Source organism: Monocercomonoides exilis (genome assembly GCF_001643675.1).
Source record: "Monocercomonoides exilis strain PA203 chromosome Unknown scaffold17-1647472, whole genome shotgun sequence".
NCBI lineage: Eukaryota > Preaxostyla > Oxymonadida > Polymastigidae > Monocercomonoides > Monocercomonoides exilis.
The window spans coordinates 1511804-1531817 of record NW_027150562.1 but is presented as its reverse complement, the minus strand read 5'-3'; the positions used below and the strand labels follow the sequence as shown (position 1 = coordinate 1531817).

At 33.9% G+C, this 20014-nt stretch overlaps 5 protein-coding genes across 5 annotated transcripts; 2 read left to right on the top strand and 3 right to left on the bottom strand.

Annotated features, from left to right (window-relative positions):
- Positions 1-1042: 1042 nt before the first annotated feature.
- Positions 1043-1671, bottom strand: MONOS_15212 (Autophagy-related protein 3 A (Atg3A); the record flags this gene model as incomplete). The annotated part of the gene is made up of 4 exons (XM_067868077.1): positions 1043-1097; positions 1171-1255; positions 1320-1522; positions 1574-1671. 4 exons carry the CDS (start codon positions 1669-1671, stop codon positions 1043-1045), a joined length of 441 nt encoding a protein of 146 aa, XP_067729412.1.
- Positions 1672-1685: 14 nt separating this feature from the next.
- MONOS_16819 (putative autophagocytosis associated protein) lies at positions 1686-3259 on the bottom strand. Its single transcript, XM_067869691.1, has 8 exons — positions 3112-3259; positions 3008-3044; positions 2743-2942; positions 2579-2688; positions 2347-2514; positions 2027-2204; positions 1861-1934; positions 1686-1810 (listed from the first exon to the last, which is right to left on the bottom strand). Exons 1-8 carry the CDS (start codon positions 3215-3217, stop codon positions 1772-1774), a joined length of 912 nt encoding a protein of 303 aa, XP_067729411.1. The 5' UTR covers positions 3218-3259; the 3' UTR covers positions 1686-1771.
- Positions 3260-3394: 135 nt separating this feature from the next.
- On the top strand, positions 3395-6708 carry MONOS_15213 (putative ubiquitin carboxyl-terminal hydrolase isozyme L5). Its single transcript, XM_067868078.1, has 6 exons — positions 3395-3496; positions 3547-3640; positions 3697-4032; positions 4094-5765; positions 6046-6117; positions 6253-6708. Exons 1-6 carry the CDS (start codon positions 3406-3408, stop codon positions 6409-6411), a joined length of 2424 nt encoding a protein of 807 aa, XP_067729410.1. The 5' UTR covers positions 3395-3405; the 3' UTR covers positions 6412-6708.
- Positions 6709-7372: 664 nt separating this feature from the next.
- On the bottom strand, positions 7373-13534 carry MONOS_15214 (uncharacterized protein; the record flags this gene model as incomplete). Its single annotated transcript, XM_067868079.1, has 1 exon — positions 7373-13534. The coding sequence occupies one exon, from the start codon at positions 13532-13534 to the stop codon at positions 7373-7375; it is 6162 nt and encodes a 2053-aa protein (XP_067729409.1).
- Positions 13535-18255: 4721 nt separating this feature from the next.
- On the top strand, positions 18256-19782 carry MONOS_15886 (uncharacterized protein). The gene is made up of 5 exons (XM_067868788.1): positions 18256-18364; positions 18417-18613; positions 18696-18780; positions 18834-19038; positions 19274-19782. Exons 1-5 carry the CDS (start codon positions 18267-18269, stop codon positions 19430-19432), a joined length of 744 nt encoding a protein of 247 aa, XP_067729408.1. The 5' UTR covers positions 18256-18266; the 3' UTR covers positions 19433-19782.
- Positions 19783-20014: the final 232 nt, after the last annotated feature.

Sequence of the window (20014 nt, the reverse complement as noted above, 5' to 3'; positions counted from 1 at the left end):
AGCGTTTTTTAAAGACTATTTGTGACAAAAAATAATTTCGCTCCAAAGGAAATCAATATTCTTATTATTTACATTTATTACACACCCTGCAAAAAACTTTTGCTGTGGTAATCAAATTAAGAGACAATCAACTAAAACGAAAATAATAAACTGATAATGACGTAGAAAATTGTTGTAACTCAGTAAAACAATAATCTCGATCACACATAACTGAAAAACTTATTAAAAGCGCAAAATCACAAAAAAGTCAACAGCTCTTCCACAAATGAATACTTACCCCAACCAAACTAGAAACAAAGTCCTTCCGAAATGAATAAGAAACAGAGGAGGAGGAGGAGGAGGAGGAGAAGAAGAAGAAGAAGAAGAAGAAGAAGAAGAAGAAGAAGAAGAAATGAAGTGAATATAAATAAGCTCATTAGTTTCAGAAATATTAATAATTCATTTATCTCAATAATCGAAGGAAAGGTAATATTTAAAAAAATAAACATGCTTGCAATAAACCGCAAGCAACGCTATATGGCCTCGCCTTTATCGACGTTTTTATATCCCGATTTTGACTTCAGGCAAGGCGACAGGATGAACTTCACCCCATCAATCACAAGTCCTGGCACAGCCAGCCAGAACCGAACAAATGGGATGATTTCGATCCCTTCCTTCTTCAGCCCAAACTTCTGAATATCCACAAACACATTGCCATCATTGTCATCATTGTCATCATTGTCATCATTGCACCCAATTCCATTCGCATGCCCAACCACAAGCACAAAATAAAAAGCACAAAAACAAAAATCATAATTAATACGGAAGATAGAAAAGAAAAAGGAAAGAAAAGAAAAGATTGCAATGGTAAATATGAAATGGATCTCTCCTTCTCTCTCACTCTCTCTCCTTCTCTCTCTGTCACACCATGATTGGTATTCCTGCCGCAAAGTACAAAACAAGCAGCACCGACAAAATAATCAGCATGATCGATCCAAAGCTCAGCTTTTTGCTCTTTGGATCCTTTTTCGGATCTGGTTTATTGGGATCTGGTTTATTGGGATCAGGTTTTGTAACAGGGCATCCATATTTTGTTTCCATAGTGACAACAAAATGCTCTTTTCTTAATAATTTAATGAATGAATAAAGCCAAATGAAAGAAACAATGCACGAATAATCATGAATTCAAACGTGGAGGTTATTGATGGCGTGGATTCTTCTTCTGAGCATACAATCTTAATTGCAAAACTTGCAAGAAACATTTCAGAAGATGTATCTAAATTACACGAAATTCATCAAAAAATAATCAAGATAATAATAATAAATGAAAAAAATGATACAATTTAGCAAAAGTCCTCCCGTAGAATTGATAAGAGAACTGGTTTGATTTTCCAATGATGCTCTTCCATAGCATAAACCTTCTGATGCCGTGACAGCAACTTGTTCCTTATCTTCACATCCTTCAACATCACCAACATATACATTAGACAAGATATTCCAATATACATCATCCCCTTTGTATCTTCCACTATAACGATTTGTACTGAAGGTAAACAATCACAAAAGTTGAAATCTAATGAATGTGAAATCATACCCTGTTTTAATCAGTGGATCAAGATCAAAATCTTTTCCATCAAAATTATGAAGTTTACAAATAGAATTATATACAAGTATTAGAAATAAAATCTTCATTTTAAAAAAATTGAGAGATCAAAGCTCACCCTTTATTTAGTTATGAAAATGGGAAAAAAAAGATATTTGAAAAAACAAAGAAATAGAATATACGCTTGATTTACAATTTTGCGGAAACAGTAAAATCGATATCCATTGTCTAAATTGAAATTTATTATTAAAAACAACTGTAATAATTATAAAACAAACCGGGCAAATTGTTGAAATAAATTTCAAGAAATAAATGAAGTACTGATCAACAGGAATTGGCTCTTCTGAATCATCTAATAATAAAGAGTGAAATAATAGAAAAAAAAGTAGTAGAACAATTTTTATAAACAAAAATAAATATATTTTCAAAAGAAAAGGTGCTAACCTTCTGATGGTGCGCTTCCACTTGCTTCAGCTTTCAATTTGTTTTGTTCTTTTTTAGCTTCCTTTGCCATTTCCATCATCATTTTCATTGTATGGGCATGTTTGCATGGATGAATAGATGCGTACAACACGTCCAAATGATGATGCTTTTCCATTGTAACTGTCTTCTTTGCATGCTCCTAATCAAAGAACATTATTAAAATATTTACCATTAAGTTATTTGCACATTTGGTTAGAAATCATAAAAATAATAGAAAGAAGCGTATTTGAATTAAATGGTAAATAAATTATTTTCCCCCAACAAATTAAAAAGCAACAGACTTCGCTGATATCTTCGAAAATTTGTTCTTGGGTCAATGGAGTGGTTCCGTCTTCATCAACTCCACGAAGCCAAAAACGAGGTGATGTGTAAAGTTTATCGTATGTTAGGCTTGCTTCATAAACACGACATTTTGGACGAGATGGAGCAGCATTTGGTGCAGCAGAGCTCTATTCAAAATTAAAAAAAATAAATAAATAAAAATACAACATCAAGAAAATCCTTTTAGCAAACTGGATCAGAAGATTCTGCAACGGATGGCATATCGTCATCATCTTCAATTTCATCGTCATCATCTTCAGGTGTCGCAGAAGATGGCACTGATGACGAAGATGTTCCTGAAGCTGGAAATTATTAATTCTAAAACAAAAACGTTCACATTTGAAAAGAGCTCAAACATCCTTCCTCTTTTGTCACAATGTTGAATCCATTGTCCTCATCTTCAGCTGCCTCTCCAGATGAGCCTGCTCCAACTTTGAGTCCATCCCCTTCGCCATATGCACTTTTTGCACGCGTTCTGCAAGGAATTCCACGCGCTACAAGAAATTGCTTTTCTGGAGGAAGGAAAGCAAGCTTCTTTTTGGGGTCTCCTGATTCCCTAAAGATTGCGGAATTATTACATTTTTGAAAATACAAATCAATTTTTCAAAAGCTAATTTCAACCATTTCCATGTGGGGCAGTGTCTGCATAATATATCACCTGAAGCGAAAATAGAAGCAAATGATTTGTAATTTCAAGTGAAGGTAATCAACAGGATGAAGCACACCAGCAGCTACAAATTCTTCTGGAGTTAACTTTCCGTCTGTATAGAAAGTTGAAACTGTTTTAGTTGACACAAGGGGGCGAATTAAATTTTTTATCATTTCCGTCATTGTTGACCAACAGATATTTCGATCGAAAAATTTTATATCACTAATGGGTATTCCCATAAACATATCTATTGATTATTAACGTATAGTTATTTCAAAAATAAATATAAAGAGTCCATCAAAATTTGATTTGTAATGAAAGAATAAAAACGATATGAAGAATATGATCACCGCCCAATATATAAAAATTCATGGGTCCTGGACAAAGTATCCCATCTGCTGCTATACCGTCAGCTCAAGGTGCTATAGAATCCGATTGGGGTACTATAGAATCTGATCCTGGTTTGAGTTACAATTTATTTTTACGTTTTAACATAAATGTTTAATTGAAGGGGTTTTTACATTATTGCTTGAGAAATTGGGAACTAAAGGTTTTGAGTGTACGGAAGTTGTTGGACTCGAAGAAAGCGGATTTGCAGAGCTTGGGTATTTTTTTAGAAATAATTTATCTTCTTTTTTTCAACAGACATTTCATTTTTTAGAGAAATATTTGGACTTGTTTTTTTGTTTAATTATTCAAAAAAGCAGAGGCAAAACGCTCAACAAGAAAATACAGTTGTAGGAAATACTTACAAGCTTATTAACACCCCTGCTAATTATCTTCCAGATGTGTTTTTTGCACGACAAGAAGCAAAGAATTCTTGTTGCACTCATGCACTTATATCCATTTTGTTGAATTTAAAACTTTCAAATAATCTAACACTTGGTCCAGTTTTATCAAATGCAAAAGATTTTTTAATGGCATTGCCTCCTGAAGAACGAGGGGCATCTCTTCAATCTATTGAAGAAATTCGAACAGCGCATAATTCTTTTACAGGGTTTGAAATTTTACTGTATAAAGTTGTTTTTCAATTCTTTTATTTTTAATGATATTCTTAGTCAAGCACTTTTTGCTCATGAAGAAACGCAAGATCCTTCAAAAGGTGAAGATGCATATCATTATGTTGGCTTTGTTCCATTGATGAATGAAAGAGGGGAAGTTGTTGAATTGGATGGTCTTAAGAAATGCCCTGTTATTATCAAGCCAACAAATCAAAAAGTTGACTCTCAGCATCATCTTTCTGAGTCACCCAGTTCTTCAACACAGTCTAGTTCGATCGACGGAAATTCTATTAATCAGATAAATGGAATAGAAATGACTGAAGACGAGATGATTGCTGCTGCACTTGCTGCGAGTCTTGAAGTGTCATCCTCTGAAGAGGCAGCTTCGTCGTCGTCTGCCTCTGGGAATATCTCCGAAACAAGAAACAGCGAAACATCCGGTTCTTCTTCAACAGGCGAGTCCATCCAGATGGACGTGGAGAATAAAAACGGAGTCATCGACGAAGAAGCAATGAATGATGAGGAGCTTATGCAGGCAGCACTCGCAGCAAGCATTGAAGCTCTGAATGAATCTTCTTCACCTTCTTCATCTTCTTCAACTTCATCATCGTCATCATCGCCATCATCATCATCTTCTTCTTCCTCCTCTTCCTCTTCCTCTTCCTCTTCCTCTTCCTCTTCCTCTTCCTCTTCCTCTTCCTCTTCCTCTTCATCCTCATCCTCATCCACCACACCCACAATAGCACCCTGGGTCCGCCTGGTGTTGGAGCGCATCCGCGACTTCATCAAGTCGATGGGCGACGATGAGCTGTCATTCTCTCTGATTGCAATTGGCAGAGACATCCGCCCTGAAATGAGCTGCCGGCGGAAGATGTTGTGGAGAAGAAAGGAAAGAATCGAAGAGAAGATGAATGAGCTGTTGGCAAAGGAGGAGGAAGAGAAGAAGAAAGCAGAGGCAGCGATGGATGAAAAGAAGGAGGCTGCTGATTTCAGCAGTGAATTTGCTGGATGGGCAGAGGAAGAAGCGAAGAGACGGGCTGAAGACGACAAAAGGTGGAAGCGAGAAGCTGAGAGAGAGTACACCGTAGACACAGATGGCCACACATCGACAGATGCTGTGGAAGAGAAAGAGAAAGAGAAAGAGAAGGAGAAAGAGAATCCAGCAGAAAATGACGATGCGTTTGACATTTCTGATATTTCTAACATAAAACCGCCAAAAGAGTTTCCGTTTCCTGTTCTGTTGGATCCTTATCTTTCACTCCCAAACATCACATCAGCTGCTTCCCAGTTTGGTACAATAAATGAACCTAATCCAGACACCCCGACTGCTTCAGCTAATGATTCTGTTCCTTCATCATCATCATCTTCTTCTTCTTCTTCTTCTTCTTCTTCTGAGAACACAGCAGCCTGCACAGAAAGTGCCTCGAGTGATGAGCCTATCGCCCGCCCGACAGGAACGACGTATGCGACGCTTGTTGAGAACTCGCTGCCTGCAAAGCTGCCGACGCTGTGTGGCTTTGAGAAGTGGTATGTCTCTTATCTGCAGCAGCTGCTGTGCCCAATCAATCCAGTCGAGCAGAGGACAGAAGAGGCAGGCGATCCATTTGCTTCGAAAAGAGCTGTTGAAAGTAAAAGCTCAGCTTCTTCTTCTTCTTCTTCTTCTTCTTCAAATAGCAGTAATTCATTGCCATTGACAAAATGCATTGAAATTCTTCGTGAGTGTATTTCGGTATGCCTCTGTTGTTTTTTTAAGTGATTGTGTGTTGTGTGAATAAAAATTATGAAAATACAACTAAAACATGCTTTTCTGCTTTTTGTTCATTTATTTGTTTGTTTTGTTGAAACTGTTTTGGAAATACGTATTTTTTATAGAAATTTTAATTTATCTGCTGAATTTTGTTTTTTAACTTTTTTTTAAAAACCCTCCAACTGACTTCTTTCTTTCCATCTTTCTTTCCTTTTTTCGTTCATTTCTATTCAACATTTATTGTGTTTCACAAATGCCACAGTCGATCGAGCGTCGTCTAATAGAAATAGACACCTGGATGCTCAATGAGCTAATCAAGCGTAAATCATGGGAGGTATCATGCTATTCTTGACTCAGTTAGATTTTTTACAACTCATTTTTTTTTTCACTGTCTTTTGTGCGTGATGCTTTTTTTGTTGTTTTGTTGTTCTTTTCTCAATGATTCTGAATGCATTTGGGGAATTATCAGGAAGAGCAGATTCTTCGCAGTTCCAATTTTGTCAGTCTCATCTCTTCTGTCTTCGAAGAAACTGGCAAATCTGGCAACCTTGCAAATTTGGTTGCTCAGTGGAGCACTCAAAGAGAAGCGGAATATGTTTCATCCATAGCAGCTGGACAAGGAGAGTGATAACGAAGATTTAGCTCATGCATATTTTTGTTTTAAAGAAAACAGAAAAAAAAAAAATAACTCTTCATTTTTATTTGTTTTCATTTCCGGTTTTATCTAAAAATTTAAAAGTTTATTGCTAGTTGAAAAGTAATGTTTGAAACAGTTATTATTTTAACTTGCTTAACTTGGAAAAAAGAAAAAGACGAACAAGTTCGTTGTGGAATTGAATATGATGGAGTTAAGTTTTTTAACTTGATAAAAAGTTTTTATTCCTGCATTTTTGTTTTAACAATTTAAAGTTATTGACAATTATTATTAAGCATCCTTTATTTGTTTCTTGTATCTTTTGGAAAATATTCCAAAAACAATTTCTTCAAAGAATTGACAAAGAAACCATTTTTAATTCATTAATTGTGAGTTTTTATAAATTATTTAAGAATACAGAAAAATATCCCAAGGATCGTTAACTTTCCCGCTCACATGAATGAAGGATAATCTATTAGAGAGATAAGTTGGGCTTAAATGACGGAATTGTGTGACAATCAGATGAAATTTAACAGTTAGAATTTCGTTCAAAATGCCTTGAGTGTTTTTGATCAATTGAGCGTACAATACTTTAATTTAAATAAGGACTTTATTGCAACTGTTATGAACAAAATGGAAGTTATTCGAAGTTGTCTTAACATTTTTTCGTGATTTGAAAATTGTCAATAGATGTGAAAAGAATATGTTTGTTCTAATAATATTTGATTGAGACTTTGAGAATATTGATTTTCATTTTTAATTCATAAAAGTTTGCTCCTCCTTTACAAAGGAGTTTATTTTTAGTTTTTTCCACGATAAATAAGCATTTTTTCCACAATCAAATGAAAATCAAAGTTATTTCCATTTTATTTTTTCCCTATTGTTTGTTTAACTCCTCTTTTATCTTTTTTATTGATAATTTTTTTATGACTCAATGATATAATTGATACTAATGTTAGAAAGATGAGCTTTTTGAACTTTTTTTCACATTGATGTGGTTATGATTTCCTGAACACAAATGAAGCCCTATTGCATCAGAAATAGTGAGCATCACAGCTCCAGTTGGAAAGCGTTGGATAAACTCCCGCTTCAGCTCGTTCAGCGTCGGCCTCTCCTCTCCCGACTGTTTTAGACACCTTCCAATCAACCCACAGAGTGAACAGCCTTCAATGGATTTACAACCTTGCCTTTCTCCATTCACAATCTTATCTCCAGCAATCACAGCTTCATACTCCCCAAACGGAATATTCAGTGTCAGACACTCCCACAGCATCATCCCAATTGAGAATGCCACCGACTCCTTCGTCGCCCCCATCTTCTTGTTCATCAGCAGTTCTGGCGCCTTCCACCTTAGACACTCTTTTTTGAAATCATCCTCCTCCTCAAAGGCTGATGAAGGAAGAGAGTATTCATCATCATCATCGCTGGCAGATGTGACAACAGTTGATGAAGAAATAGATGAAGAATCTGAATCATCGTCAGATGATAAGTCGGAGTGCATCACAATGCAGATGACCATATGTTCTGAGAACAACACAATGTGAGGACTCAGATTGGCCAAAGAGGAAAGAGGGTTTTCCATTTCGTCAAATGAGTGGAGTGCCCCATTCGCCACCCAGAACAGGATCTGGGCACCTGTCTGCTCCCTCTCTTGCAGAGTACCAATCGCCATCTCTTTCTTTTCATTTCTTCCATGAAGCAGCATGAAAAGTGAATCCCTCAGATCAACAATCAGCTTTTCGTGAGGCGATGAACAGCTTATAGCATCCACGAGGTTTGACATCGACGAAGTGGTTGGACACAGACTCTCTGATCGAACAAAAGTTGAATCTGAATCAGTCGTTGAAGTGGATGAAATGGATGGAGATGGAGTCTGCTTTCTTATCTCTTCCTCCTCCTCCTTTTCTAATGCCCAATCAGGGATCTTGTCTGAATCTCTCCCAAGAATATATTCTGTTGATCCACTCTCAGAAAGAAGATGCTCTGATGATTCTGAATGTCCCAAACTTTTCTCGTATACTCTCTTCTTGATCCTCTCTTCATTCTTCTTCTCTGCCTCTTTCTCTGCTCTCCTCCACTGTTCCTCGGGAGACGTCTCCATTGTCACCATCTCAATCAGCTTCGGATCCTTTTTCACTGTGTCTTCAACAATCAACTCCAGCTCTTCTGTTCTCCTCTTTTGCTTTCTCCAACGAACAATAAAGGCGATTGCAACAATAAGAACAATCAAAAACAAAACAGCGAAAAGAAAAATAATTATCAGTGATAACGAAGGAGTTGAGCCATTTGCTCCTTTCGCGACCTTCGCTTCATCATCAATCTTCGAATCTGTTTTGTTCTTCAGGATGAATGCCTCTGTTTGTGATGGAGCATCAGTGCTGCCAAAAGTTAAAAATATACCAACTGTTGTTTCATTGGACAATTCATTAAGTGCTATTTCTACTGTTAAATGCACTTTATTTTCATCTTCAAAGCATTCGTCTTCAAGTGGTTTGCTCAAGAACGTTTCACTTGCATTTTCTGAAATAACGATACTAGCTGTTAGATTACAAGGAAATAGTTCTCTTCCAAATAACGTAACTATCGTTTCTCCTTCACTGCAAACTGTTTCTGCTTTCTCAAGCAGTGGAATGAAAAAAGCAGATGGCCGATCAGCTGCGATTCCTGATAACTTACATCCATCATTCAAAATCCATAAGGAAGAATTTGCATCCATTCCTGGATCGCCTTTCAAACTTTTTATTGATAAGGATCCGTTGCCACTGCATAATATGTTGCGATGAATAGATTCAAATCCGGTGAATGAAGGATTGTTGTGATTGAATTTTCCATCTTCAATAAATATATTTGTGCGTATCAGTGAAAGTGCACCCTTTGAACAGTTTGTAATTTCTGTATCTTTCATCTGTGCTGTCGTTCTAGAGAATTCTACTGATGACCCATTCCACCAGCAAATGTTACGATCATGTTCTTTCGAAGTATATTTATTAACGCTTTTTGACTCACTTTCGTATCCGTCAAATAAGCACAAATTCATGAACAAATTTGTGCTTTCATCTACATTAACAAGAGTTCCCGTTTCAATTGGCGATTTACAATTCACAATGGAACAGTTAATAAACTCCACTTTTTCGCTGTTGTTCTTAACACAAAAGACGCTTGATTCAAGTGACTCTGTGGATATGTTCATCAAACTAATATGGGAGAATGTGGAAAAAGTTTGAAGATTAACAGCAGAAATGAAAGGTTCTTTTTTAATCTGCACTCCATTTCCTTCGATTTGGCTAATCTCGACTTGTTCTTCTTTGATGTCGTTAAAGCTTTCTTTTGCGCTTTCTTTTTCTTTTGATTCAATTTTAATCTCTAAATGTTTTCTTTCTGAATCAAAGTCTTCCTCTGCCTTGATGATATGCCATCCCCATTGAAATGTCGAATAGGATATTTTCACTTTTGAAATTGCCATATTTTGAATATTCTTTGTTTCAAAGAATAAGCCATTACCTGAGCATTTATCAATTGTCAGTCCTTGTACAATGGCATTTTCAACGTTATTTAGTTGAATCATGTTTCCTTCTGAATATTCGTTAAATGTTTCTACGTTGGAAAGAGATAAGTTTAATGTTTTTTGAATAATTATGAACGATTTATACAAATGAATCGCATTGGATAACACTCTTTCTATCCTAACCGTTGTTCCATTTCTCACATCAACGAAGCATTCTTTTGTTCTGATGTTAGATACTGAGCAATCACGTATACTCATAGACCCTTGGGTAACAATAACAAATGAACAATTCAAACTTCTCTCGTTCTTCATGTACTCATCGATATCCTGACGAAAGCAAACCCCGTCAATGTTCAAATTTCCTCTATCCATCCAAAGAAGTCCAACATGCTCACTACAAAATTTGTTGGAGAAAACAAATGATACATTGTATATATTCACTGTGGAATTTAAAAGGAATAAAGCATCACGTTTCTTGTTAATTGTGTTATTCAATACAATAATTCCATCATGCTGATCAGCATCGAGCATTTTGATTGTGACATCACTGACATATCCTTCGCCATTCACAGAGGATCTCCTATAAATAAGCAAGTGACTGTAAACTGAAGGAATTACATGTGACATTCCAATATCCACAGATGTGCATGGACTTATTTGTTTTCCGCATTGACGATTGTCAGCGTTGTTTTCCATTACATTTGATACAAATATCATTTCATCTTTGAAAACAATCAAATAAGGAAGAAGATCCTCCTCATCTTCAAATGCATCCATTGTACATCCCCAGATCGCTAACTCTCTGTCAAATGGTAGATTGAAGTTAATTTGGAATTGCACATCGCTTAATTGTTTTTCAATGGATTGACATTTCACATAAACATCTCTTCCACAATATCCAAGATTCCTAATGAATGTTACGTTTGTAATGGCAAAGTTTAACAGTATTTCCTTTTTCTCAATGCAGTCCAAATACATCCCACCTCCACGTCCATCCAATGCACAATAGCATTCGATTACACTTGAATTATGAATTTGCATTCCATTGTTTTCGTTCAATTGTATCATCATCCCACCTCCTTTTTTGCTCCATTCACTTCCACATTTCTTTAAAGTTGTATTCTCAATGATAATGTTTCTATAACAATTACTGTTGCAATCACAAAAAATTATGGCTGGTTCTGTTTCTGATTTGTGTGTGATATTCTCAAACTCGCACAATTTATACACAATCATTTTCTCGTTTCTAACGCTCTCCGTTTCGTCACTGTATGAACAGCAATGCTTGAAAAAACTCATTCCGTTCAGTGTTACTCCTATTATTGAAATATTTTTGATAGACAACTCTTCAACGCAATGCGAAACAATAAAATAGGTTTCGCAATTCAGTTGGCTGAATGAACTCGCAATTATTTCACATTTTCCTGATGTGCAAATGATGAATGAACATTTCAACTTGTTATTGGAAATATCATATACATCACATTCGCTAAATATGAAAAGTCCGTTTGAAGTCCAAATGACTCCTTCAGCGTCCAGTTCATTAACATTTGTGAAACTCAAATTCAGCTTACTGATTGTCATGTCTCTGCTGTTCTCAATAACGGATTCACAATCTATAACTCCTTTTGCTTCGCAATTAAAAATCGGATTGAATCTTAAAAAGCTCCTTTCAAGTGGCATCGCTGATGTGATGCATATGCCAGATAAATCAAGCTTGCAATCGACAAGAACATCTTCAATCACAAATAGTTTGAACAAAGAAGGGTCTATTAATGCAGCTTGCGAAAAAGAAAAGTTTGTGAGAGGGTTTGGGTCAACAGAATGTCGAAAGTGTTCAATGCACTTTGGTACAGTCAAGCATGGTTCATTTTCTCTTCCGCATCGTAAAGTATCCAATCCCTTTGTTTCACTTACAAATATCTGTTCAGAGGTGTATTCAAGAAGAAGCCTGGTGATGTCAAAACCCTCAAATATCTTGTCCTTTCCAACAAACAGGTTATCATCTTCCCATCCTTTGGAAACATTAAAGTCAAATGCAGCTTCTGTTACAGAATTGAATAAATCAGAACATTGAATAAACATATTCTTTCCGAATTTTGCACTACAATAAGAAAAATCAAGATCTCTTAAAATAAAGCAATCTGCTTCATTGCTATCCAAAAGAATTCCACCTCCAAAGCTAATCATTTGATCTGTTTGTGCTTCGCATCTGTTGAAATGACAGGATGAAATAATAATTTCTGACGAATTTGATAACGAACAGAAAAGTCCACCTCCTCCATCTTCATCACTCATAACTTTGCATTCTTCGAAATTGCAATCATATATTGTGATCTTATCTGTCTTATTATCTAAATCTTGGCAGTTGATGCATGTTCCATTTCCTTTTGAAATGGTATTATTCAAAAATGAAATGTTACCAATTGTTGCTATTCCTGGACAATTCAATTTAATACCACATCCTTCTTCAAATATGCATCCACAAATATTAGTATCATTTGCATCAATAAATCCGTGTTCTGTTACATGAATTAATCCAATTTGCCCAGATGAATGAATGTTCCGCCACTCGCAAGCGATAGTAGTTGCGGTTGAATCCCCGCCAATCACTTCAATGATGGAATGATCACCAATAGTAATTCCATCAATAAATAATTGATTTGCAATAGCATGTCCATTCAAAATAGAGATGATACTATATTCAACTTCAAGCCCATTGCACTCTTCTGAATTTCCTTCAATTATTATATTGTCAATGTTTAGGCAATCAGCGTTGACTTTAAATAGTGAAGAATAGGGTCTTATTGAATTGCACAACATCATCTTGATGCTTTTAAAGGTACATGATACACTTATTTCGATCATCCCATTTGACTCATCATTATTCTCGTTTCTGTTGATTCGCATAATGCTCATTGATTCTCCTCCATTGATGCAATATCCAAGATCATTCATTATCATTTTCTCATTAACCTGAACACTTCCATATATCTCAACATTTTTTATAAATCCTTTCTTTCTGAAAAATGAATATCCCAGTGTTTGGCACGGAAATGATTCAAAACCGCATTTTGCATAATCCACTCCATTTTCTGCAACTTTAACTGCAGATTTAAGTTGTAGAAAATAAATCTCCAATGGAATAACTACGTCAGGTATGGAATTTTCCATTCCCATAAGTTTATCTGAAGCATCGTCTTCTTTCCAAAATAAAAATCTGTTAATATTGATGGCTGATAGAAGATTTATTGATCGAATGAACACGTCTTTTCCATATTTTGCGTTATTGTTTTCGCCAAATATTCCTCCTGATAAATTGAACTCAAACGATAAATCCTTCAAAATTATCATCAAGCCACCACCCTTTCCTTTTTCTTCGATATCAAATGGTGCTACACACTTCTCAAATTCAGTGTTCGCTAAATTAAACGAACATCCATTGGAAATTGATATGAACATTCCTCCTCCTTCGTTTTCTGTTCCGGTAATGTTACAATTTATAAATTTGCTTCCATTTATATCAATACTGTGCTCATTCCCAACATCAGGATAATCAGCGTTAATACATCCTCCATTTCCATCATTCATAATATTTTCAAAAGTGCACATTGAAATTTCAATTTTCTGAGCATTAATAATTGATATGCAGCTTGCTGCCTCAAAATTAAAATTACACATTCTTGAGTTCACCATTTTTAAACTTCCACTGTCGATGCAAATTAGTGTTTTGCATGAACAATCCATAAGTGAAGTTTCATTTTCAAATGAACAGTCATTGAAACTAGTTATTCCGTTTGATCCGATTCGTATAACTGTTCTATTGAAAGCACTCACAAAAGATATTGTATTAACAGTAAGAGATCCATTTGAAATGACGAGAAGGCATTCATTTGAAGATGACTCCAAGCATTTGAGTTTTGTCTTTTTGTCAGAACATCCAACGAAAATGAAACTCTTTCCATTTAATAAAATTTCATCTTCAATAAATTCTTCTCCTGCAAGAATGATATTTTGCTTCATATCAGATCTCCATAGTGTTATCCCATATGCTACTGTCTTGCATTCTGAACCTTCTCTTCCGCATGTGCAAATATTTGTACCTGATCCTTTTATACAAATTTCAATTGGTTGAATAGGGAGCCATGAATTCTTCTCATTGTCATTATCTTCGCATTGCCCATTGTAATTTGAACAAACAACCACTCTTCTTTTTGCGGTGGAGAGTGAATAGCAATTTGTTATTAAATTCTTTCCATAATCAGGCTCGAACGACGTTTCAATAAAAATGTCCGCAGCATACATCTCTTGTTCCATTTTGTTTTCCGCAAAAAAGCAGAAGTTAATTGAAAATCTGTATTCATTATAAGAAACAGCAGTATCAATTCCAGCTGCTCCTAGTGGTGAGTATCCTCTCAACACTGAACAATTTGAAAAATTGCACATAACTTTTTGATCTTGAAGAAAAACAGTCCCTGCATAGCCTGTTCTTGCTTTGTTGTTATCAAATGTTGAATCGTAAGCACATCCGCTTCCTCCTTCATCCCATGCAATTGCTCCACCAAATGCCGCTTCACATCCAATAAAACTGCATCCCTTGATTAAAGACAACCCATTATGTGTGTGAATAAATGCTCCTCCGATTGAATAATTCTCAACTCCAACACAATAAAAAAATGTTGTGTTGTGAATTTCACAATTTGTTTCATTACAGAAAACTGCTCCTCCATATGCATACCTACGAGTGTATGTGCAATTACATTTTGAGAACGAACAACTTTTGATCTTTAAAACTCCATTTTTTAATACTGTAATTGCACCTCCATGAAGTGAAGTGCATCCTGTAAAAGAGCATTCTTCAAATATTGTTTCACCTTCAGCGAATGATCCTCTTGTGGTAAGAAAATCTGTGTTTTTTATTGTTCCAGAAGAACGTTCAAAAGAACTGTTAAATGCAAATAATTCGTTTGAGGTTGAACCTTCAACAACAACTCCATAAAAAGGTCTTTCACAATCAATGAATTCACAATTATCTATCATATTTGTCTGAACCGTATGGAGCTGATGAATGATTCGTTTTTCGCATTGGTTTTCCGTGATATTCGTGAATATGCAATGCTTTGTTTTGACTTGATAAAAATACTTGCTTCCTAACAGGGAGTGATTGCAAGATGAAGTCATTGAAGAGAATTTGCAATTGCTTATCAATACTGATCCGGTTAATTTATTTCTAGAAGAGACATTGACTGATGTTACTACAAGTGAAAATGGATTGTTCAAATGATCGTTATGAATGATGCTGATGTTCGTTATGAATATTATTCCACTTGAAATGTTAAAAGGGGTCTGAATTGAACAGTCATTACAAATGAAAGTGGATTCCTTTACGAAAATGTTTGAGTTGATTGAATTCAAGAAAAATTTTTGGTAATGTTCATTTTGAAAGAATACTTTATTCAATTCAAATGAACAATTGGAATGTATTAAATTTGATGAAATAACTGCTTTATTCAATGAAACATTCTTCCAAAAAAGAACTGAATTATAAGTTTTTGCCCAGTTAGCAAATGTTTCATCTTCATGTTTTTGTTGATTGTTGTTATCTTTCAGGAAAGTGCTTTGTTCGGGAATTATTGTTTCATTATCTTTGAAGTCTATTTCTTTTTTTGAATTCAACGAGTGACTGTCATTTGTTGATGAGGCAAGTTCAAATTCATTTTGTTTGTTTGATAACCCCAACATTGATTTTATTTGAGCATTTGCTGAAATTTGGTGTGATCTTGTTGATACAACCGAGAAGCAATCTTGAACATTCTTTATGCAAATGAAGAATAATACAACGTTAAAGCATGTAATCTTCATTTCACTTGCGAAAATATATGTATATTTCTTTACAGTTTCAAGTTTGTTTTTTAAAATAATAAAAAATGGGATTTCTTATGATCTTAACTTTTCAAATTATTGAATTATTGATCGTTTTAATTCATCATGTTTGTTTATTTGTGAAATTTTTGAATGAAATTAAACTTTTTTGTTAAGAAATAAATGAATTTCAATTGAATTCGAGAAATAATAATTTTGAATGAAAAAAAACATGGATATTCCTCGATAACGTTGTTTTTTAGTTATTTAATGAGAAGAATAAAGATGATTTTTTTTTAACTTTCATTTCTATTTTTTCTCAGAAAAAGTCGGGAGCAAATATGAGTTTTCTTTTTTTCATAAATGGAAAAAATAAGCCCTATATCTGTTCCAAGGTTTGGGACGATATTTTTTGCTTTATGAATTTTGTTCCATTCAGAGTTTCCGAATAAATGTCACATTTTTTTTAACTTTCTAAACATTTTTGTATGATAATGTTTGACTTGCTATGATATGAAAGTGGAAAAAGTTTGGAACGAATATTTGTTTTTTTCATAAAAGCAAGAATTTTGTCCCGTTTTATTAGGGTCAACTTTTTAATGGGACTTTTTCCCTTATTGGCACTTTTTTTGTTTTTGACTGCCAACTTTCAACAAACGTTGATTGGCTTTCAGTACTTCAAAAAACGTTTTTTACAAGTTTAACACAATTTATTTACAGTTTGTTTTTTAATTTTTGCTTATTACACATTGAGAAATTACGTTTTTTTGTTAAATTTGAAAGGACTTTTACCAGCCAACTAGGCAACGTCCAAGAAATTGGATACATGTTTTGAATAGCAAATACTATTATCTAACTACTTTTAAATTCTTTTTTTTCATAAACACTTTTTTCTTGTTTTTTTCACATTTCATTTTTTTAACAACATTCTAACATAAAACCGATTATTTCTTTGTTAATATAATGAAATGATAAAAATAAAAATTTGATATGAAAAACAAATAGTCTAATAATAAAGTATTGGAAAAATGAAACATTAATTTTTACTATTTGTCAAGAACTTAACTTTTTTACAAAAACTTGATCATCGATTATTTTAAGAAAGCGCCATTTGTCCGTTTTAGTTAAATAGAAAAAATTAATGTTTCATTTTTCCAATACTTTATTATTAGACTATTTGTTTTTCATATCAAATTTTTATTTTTATCATTTCATTATATTAACAAAGAAATAATCGGTTTTATGTTAGAATGTTGTTAAAAAAATGAAATGTGAAAAAAACAAGAAAAAAGTGTTTATGAAAAAAAAGAATTTAAAAGTAGTTAGATAATAGTATTTGCTATTCAAAACATGTATCCAATTTCTTGGACGTTGCCTAGTTGGCTGGTAAAAGTCCTTTCAAATTTAACAAAAAAACGTAATTTCTCAATGTGTAATAAGCAAAAATTAAAAAACAAACTGTAAATAAATTGTGTTAAACTTGTAAAAAACGTTTTTTGAAGTACTGAAAGCCAATCAACGTTTGTTGAAAGTTGGCAGTCAAAAACAAAAAAAGTGCCAATAAGGGAAAAAGTCCCATTAAAAAGTTGGCCCTAAGTCTCCTCTGGCCAAACGTTTTTATTGAATAATTTTTTTTCTAATTGCTTCCAAAGTGAATTCAATCAACCCTCCCACCGAAAAACGAATTTTGATTGTCAATAATCACAAAGAAAAAATATGTTAAGGAATAGCTTTTTAAAGACAGAAATTTCAAAAAAAATTTTTTATTTTGAGCATTTCGAACATTCATTCACATTTTTGAATCATCATTTGCATTTATCTTGCTTTAATCTTGAGAATTTTTATTAAAATATATATTCCAACAAATTGCGTATGTGTTTATGTTTGAGAAATTACAGATATCGCATAAAATACCGGACATCGCACAAAATACCGGACAAGATCGATTTCTCAATAACCACAAGAGGAATAATTCTGACATTTTTCCTCAAAATACATCTCGTCAAAACAAACACATTTAAAAAACAATACTTCACTTCAGCTTTATTTGTGCTCAGAAATGAGTAATTTTTTAAATCTCGGAGAAACTCAAAATTCTATTTCTCCGAGATTTAGATGAATAATTTTTCTGAGCACAAATGAGGATATTTTGAATGTTTTGTATATCAAATGAGTTTGTATTGATGAGATGTATTTTGAGGAAAAATGTCAGAATTATTCCTCTTGTGGTTATTGTGAAATCGATCTTGTCCGGTATATTTTGCGATGTTCGGTATTTTATGCGATATCTGTAATCTAAATATTGTTTGAATTGAGAATGCCTTATAACTACAAAATATTATTGATACATTTGTAATTAACCATTGTTTTCTATTGTTTCAGTTGCAAATTAGAAATGGTTAGTTAATATTACTGTTCGGTTTTGAAAAATTTGTTTTGATCGATAATCTTGAAAAAGATTATATAAAGGAGAAGATCAAAAATGTCTGTGTTGTTATTTTTGCTTTTTGTCTCAGTGAAGAGTGAAGTATTGAAAATTGAAGGAAAAAGCTTCAATATAACTGGACTGGTAAAGGATGGGTATCGCAATTTTAAGATTTTTCATTGATTATTCATTTATTTTTGACAAAAGAACTGATCCATATCAAGCAAAAGATAAGGATGAACAAGTTTATTGGAATGTTCACTCCAATGTATCAATAGACGATTTTTCAAACTGTGACCAAGAATGCGTTGCATTATCAATATCCAGTTTATGCTACTGCATTGCTGAAATTGAAACAGAGGACCCGAAATTGCTTGATGACGAAGAAGGATTTTCACTCACATGTTTGAATTTCCTTTTTGAAAAATATGTTTAAGATATTGGAAATATATTCGTTTCATTTTTAAACATTTATGAAACATTTAGATAAATCATACGCAATTCAAGATGGATCATTTACAATAAAAGTTGTCTGCGACAAAGAAACATCTAAACCAACGCTAGTTGATCGGTACTGCTTTTGTGCTTGTTGTTGCGATTCATAAGAAAATTCAAACTTTGTAGAAACTATTATATAACTGTTACACATCGTTCGCCCTGCGGATGTCCACTTGAAGATCCAGACAAACCCGATCCGGACAAGCCAGATCCCAACAAACCAGATCCGAAAAAGGATCCAAAGAGCAAAAAGCTGAGCTTTGGATCGATCATGCTGATTATTTTGTCGGTGCTGCTTGTTTTGTACTTTGCGGCAGGAATACCAATCATGGTGTGACAGAGAGAGAAGGAGAGAGAGTGAGAGAGAAGGAGAGATCCATTTCATATTTACCATTGCAATCTTTTCTTTTCTTTCCTTTTTCTTTTCTATCTTCCGTATTAATTATGATTTTTGTTTTTGTGCTTTTTATTTTGTGCTTGTGGTTGGGCATGCGAATGGAATTGGGTGCAATGATGACAATGATGACAATGATGACAATGATGGCAATGTGTTTGTGGATATTCAGAAGTTTGGGCTGAAGAAGGAAGGGATCGAAATCATCCCATTTGTTCGGTTCTGGCTGGCTGTGCCAGGACTTGTGATTGATGGGGTGAAGTTCATCCTGTCGCCTTGCCTGAAGTCAAAATCGGGATATAAAGATGTAGACAAAATGGGTGCAGTTTAACTGAGGTCAATAGCATTAATTATTTTTCTCCCAAAAAATATACTCTAATTCTGTTGATGCTTTGAAATAATTTTTTTCTTTGTAAGTTTTGAACGATGGTGAATGTAAGTTTATGCTTATCATTTTTCATATTTTCATTTTGAGCGAATAACGTCTTTCTTTTTCTTTTTCTTTTTCTTTTTCTTTTTTTTGACTGTGTTAACTAAATATTTCTCTTTTACAAACAATTGTTGTGTTTAATTTTGAATGTGAGTCATAAAAACACAGTCGAGTTAGATTTTTAATCATTTAACTTATTTTCATACAGTTCAAGAAAAAAAACATGCAAAACACCGAATTCTATTACTTCATAACGAACTAATTTGTAATGAATGTCTTTTGTTCTTTTCATATTTTGGCATTTTTTCAAAGTCTAAAAATTTAAATTGTGAATTCCAATTTGCAAAGACAAAATACTTGTTCATGTGCTTTGTCATTTCTCGACGAAATAACAGTCAACAAAATATAAGGTGTTAAAAATGTTTTTCTCACAAAATGGAATTGTTTTAATTCAAAGCTCATGTTTTTTGCTCTTTGAATTCA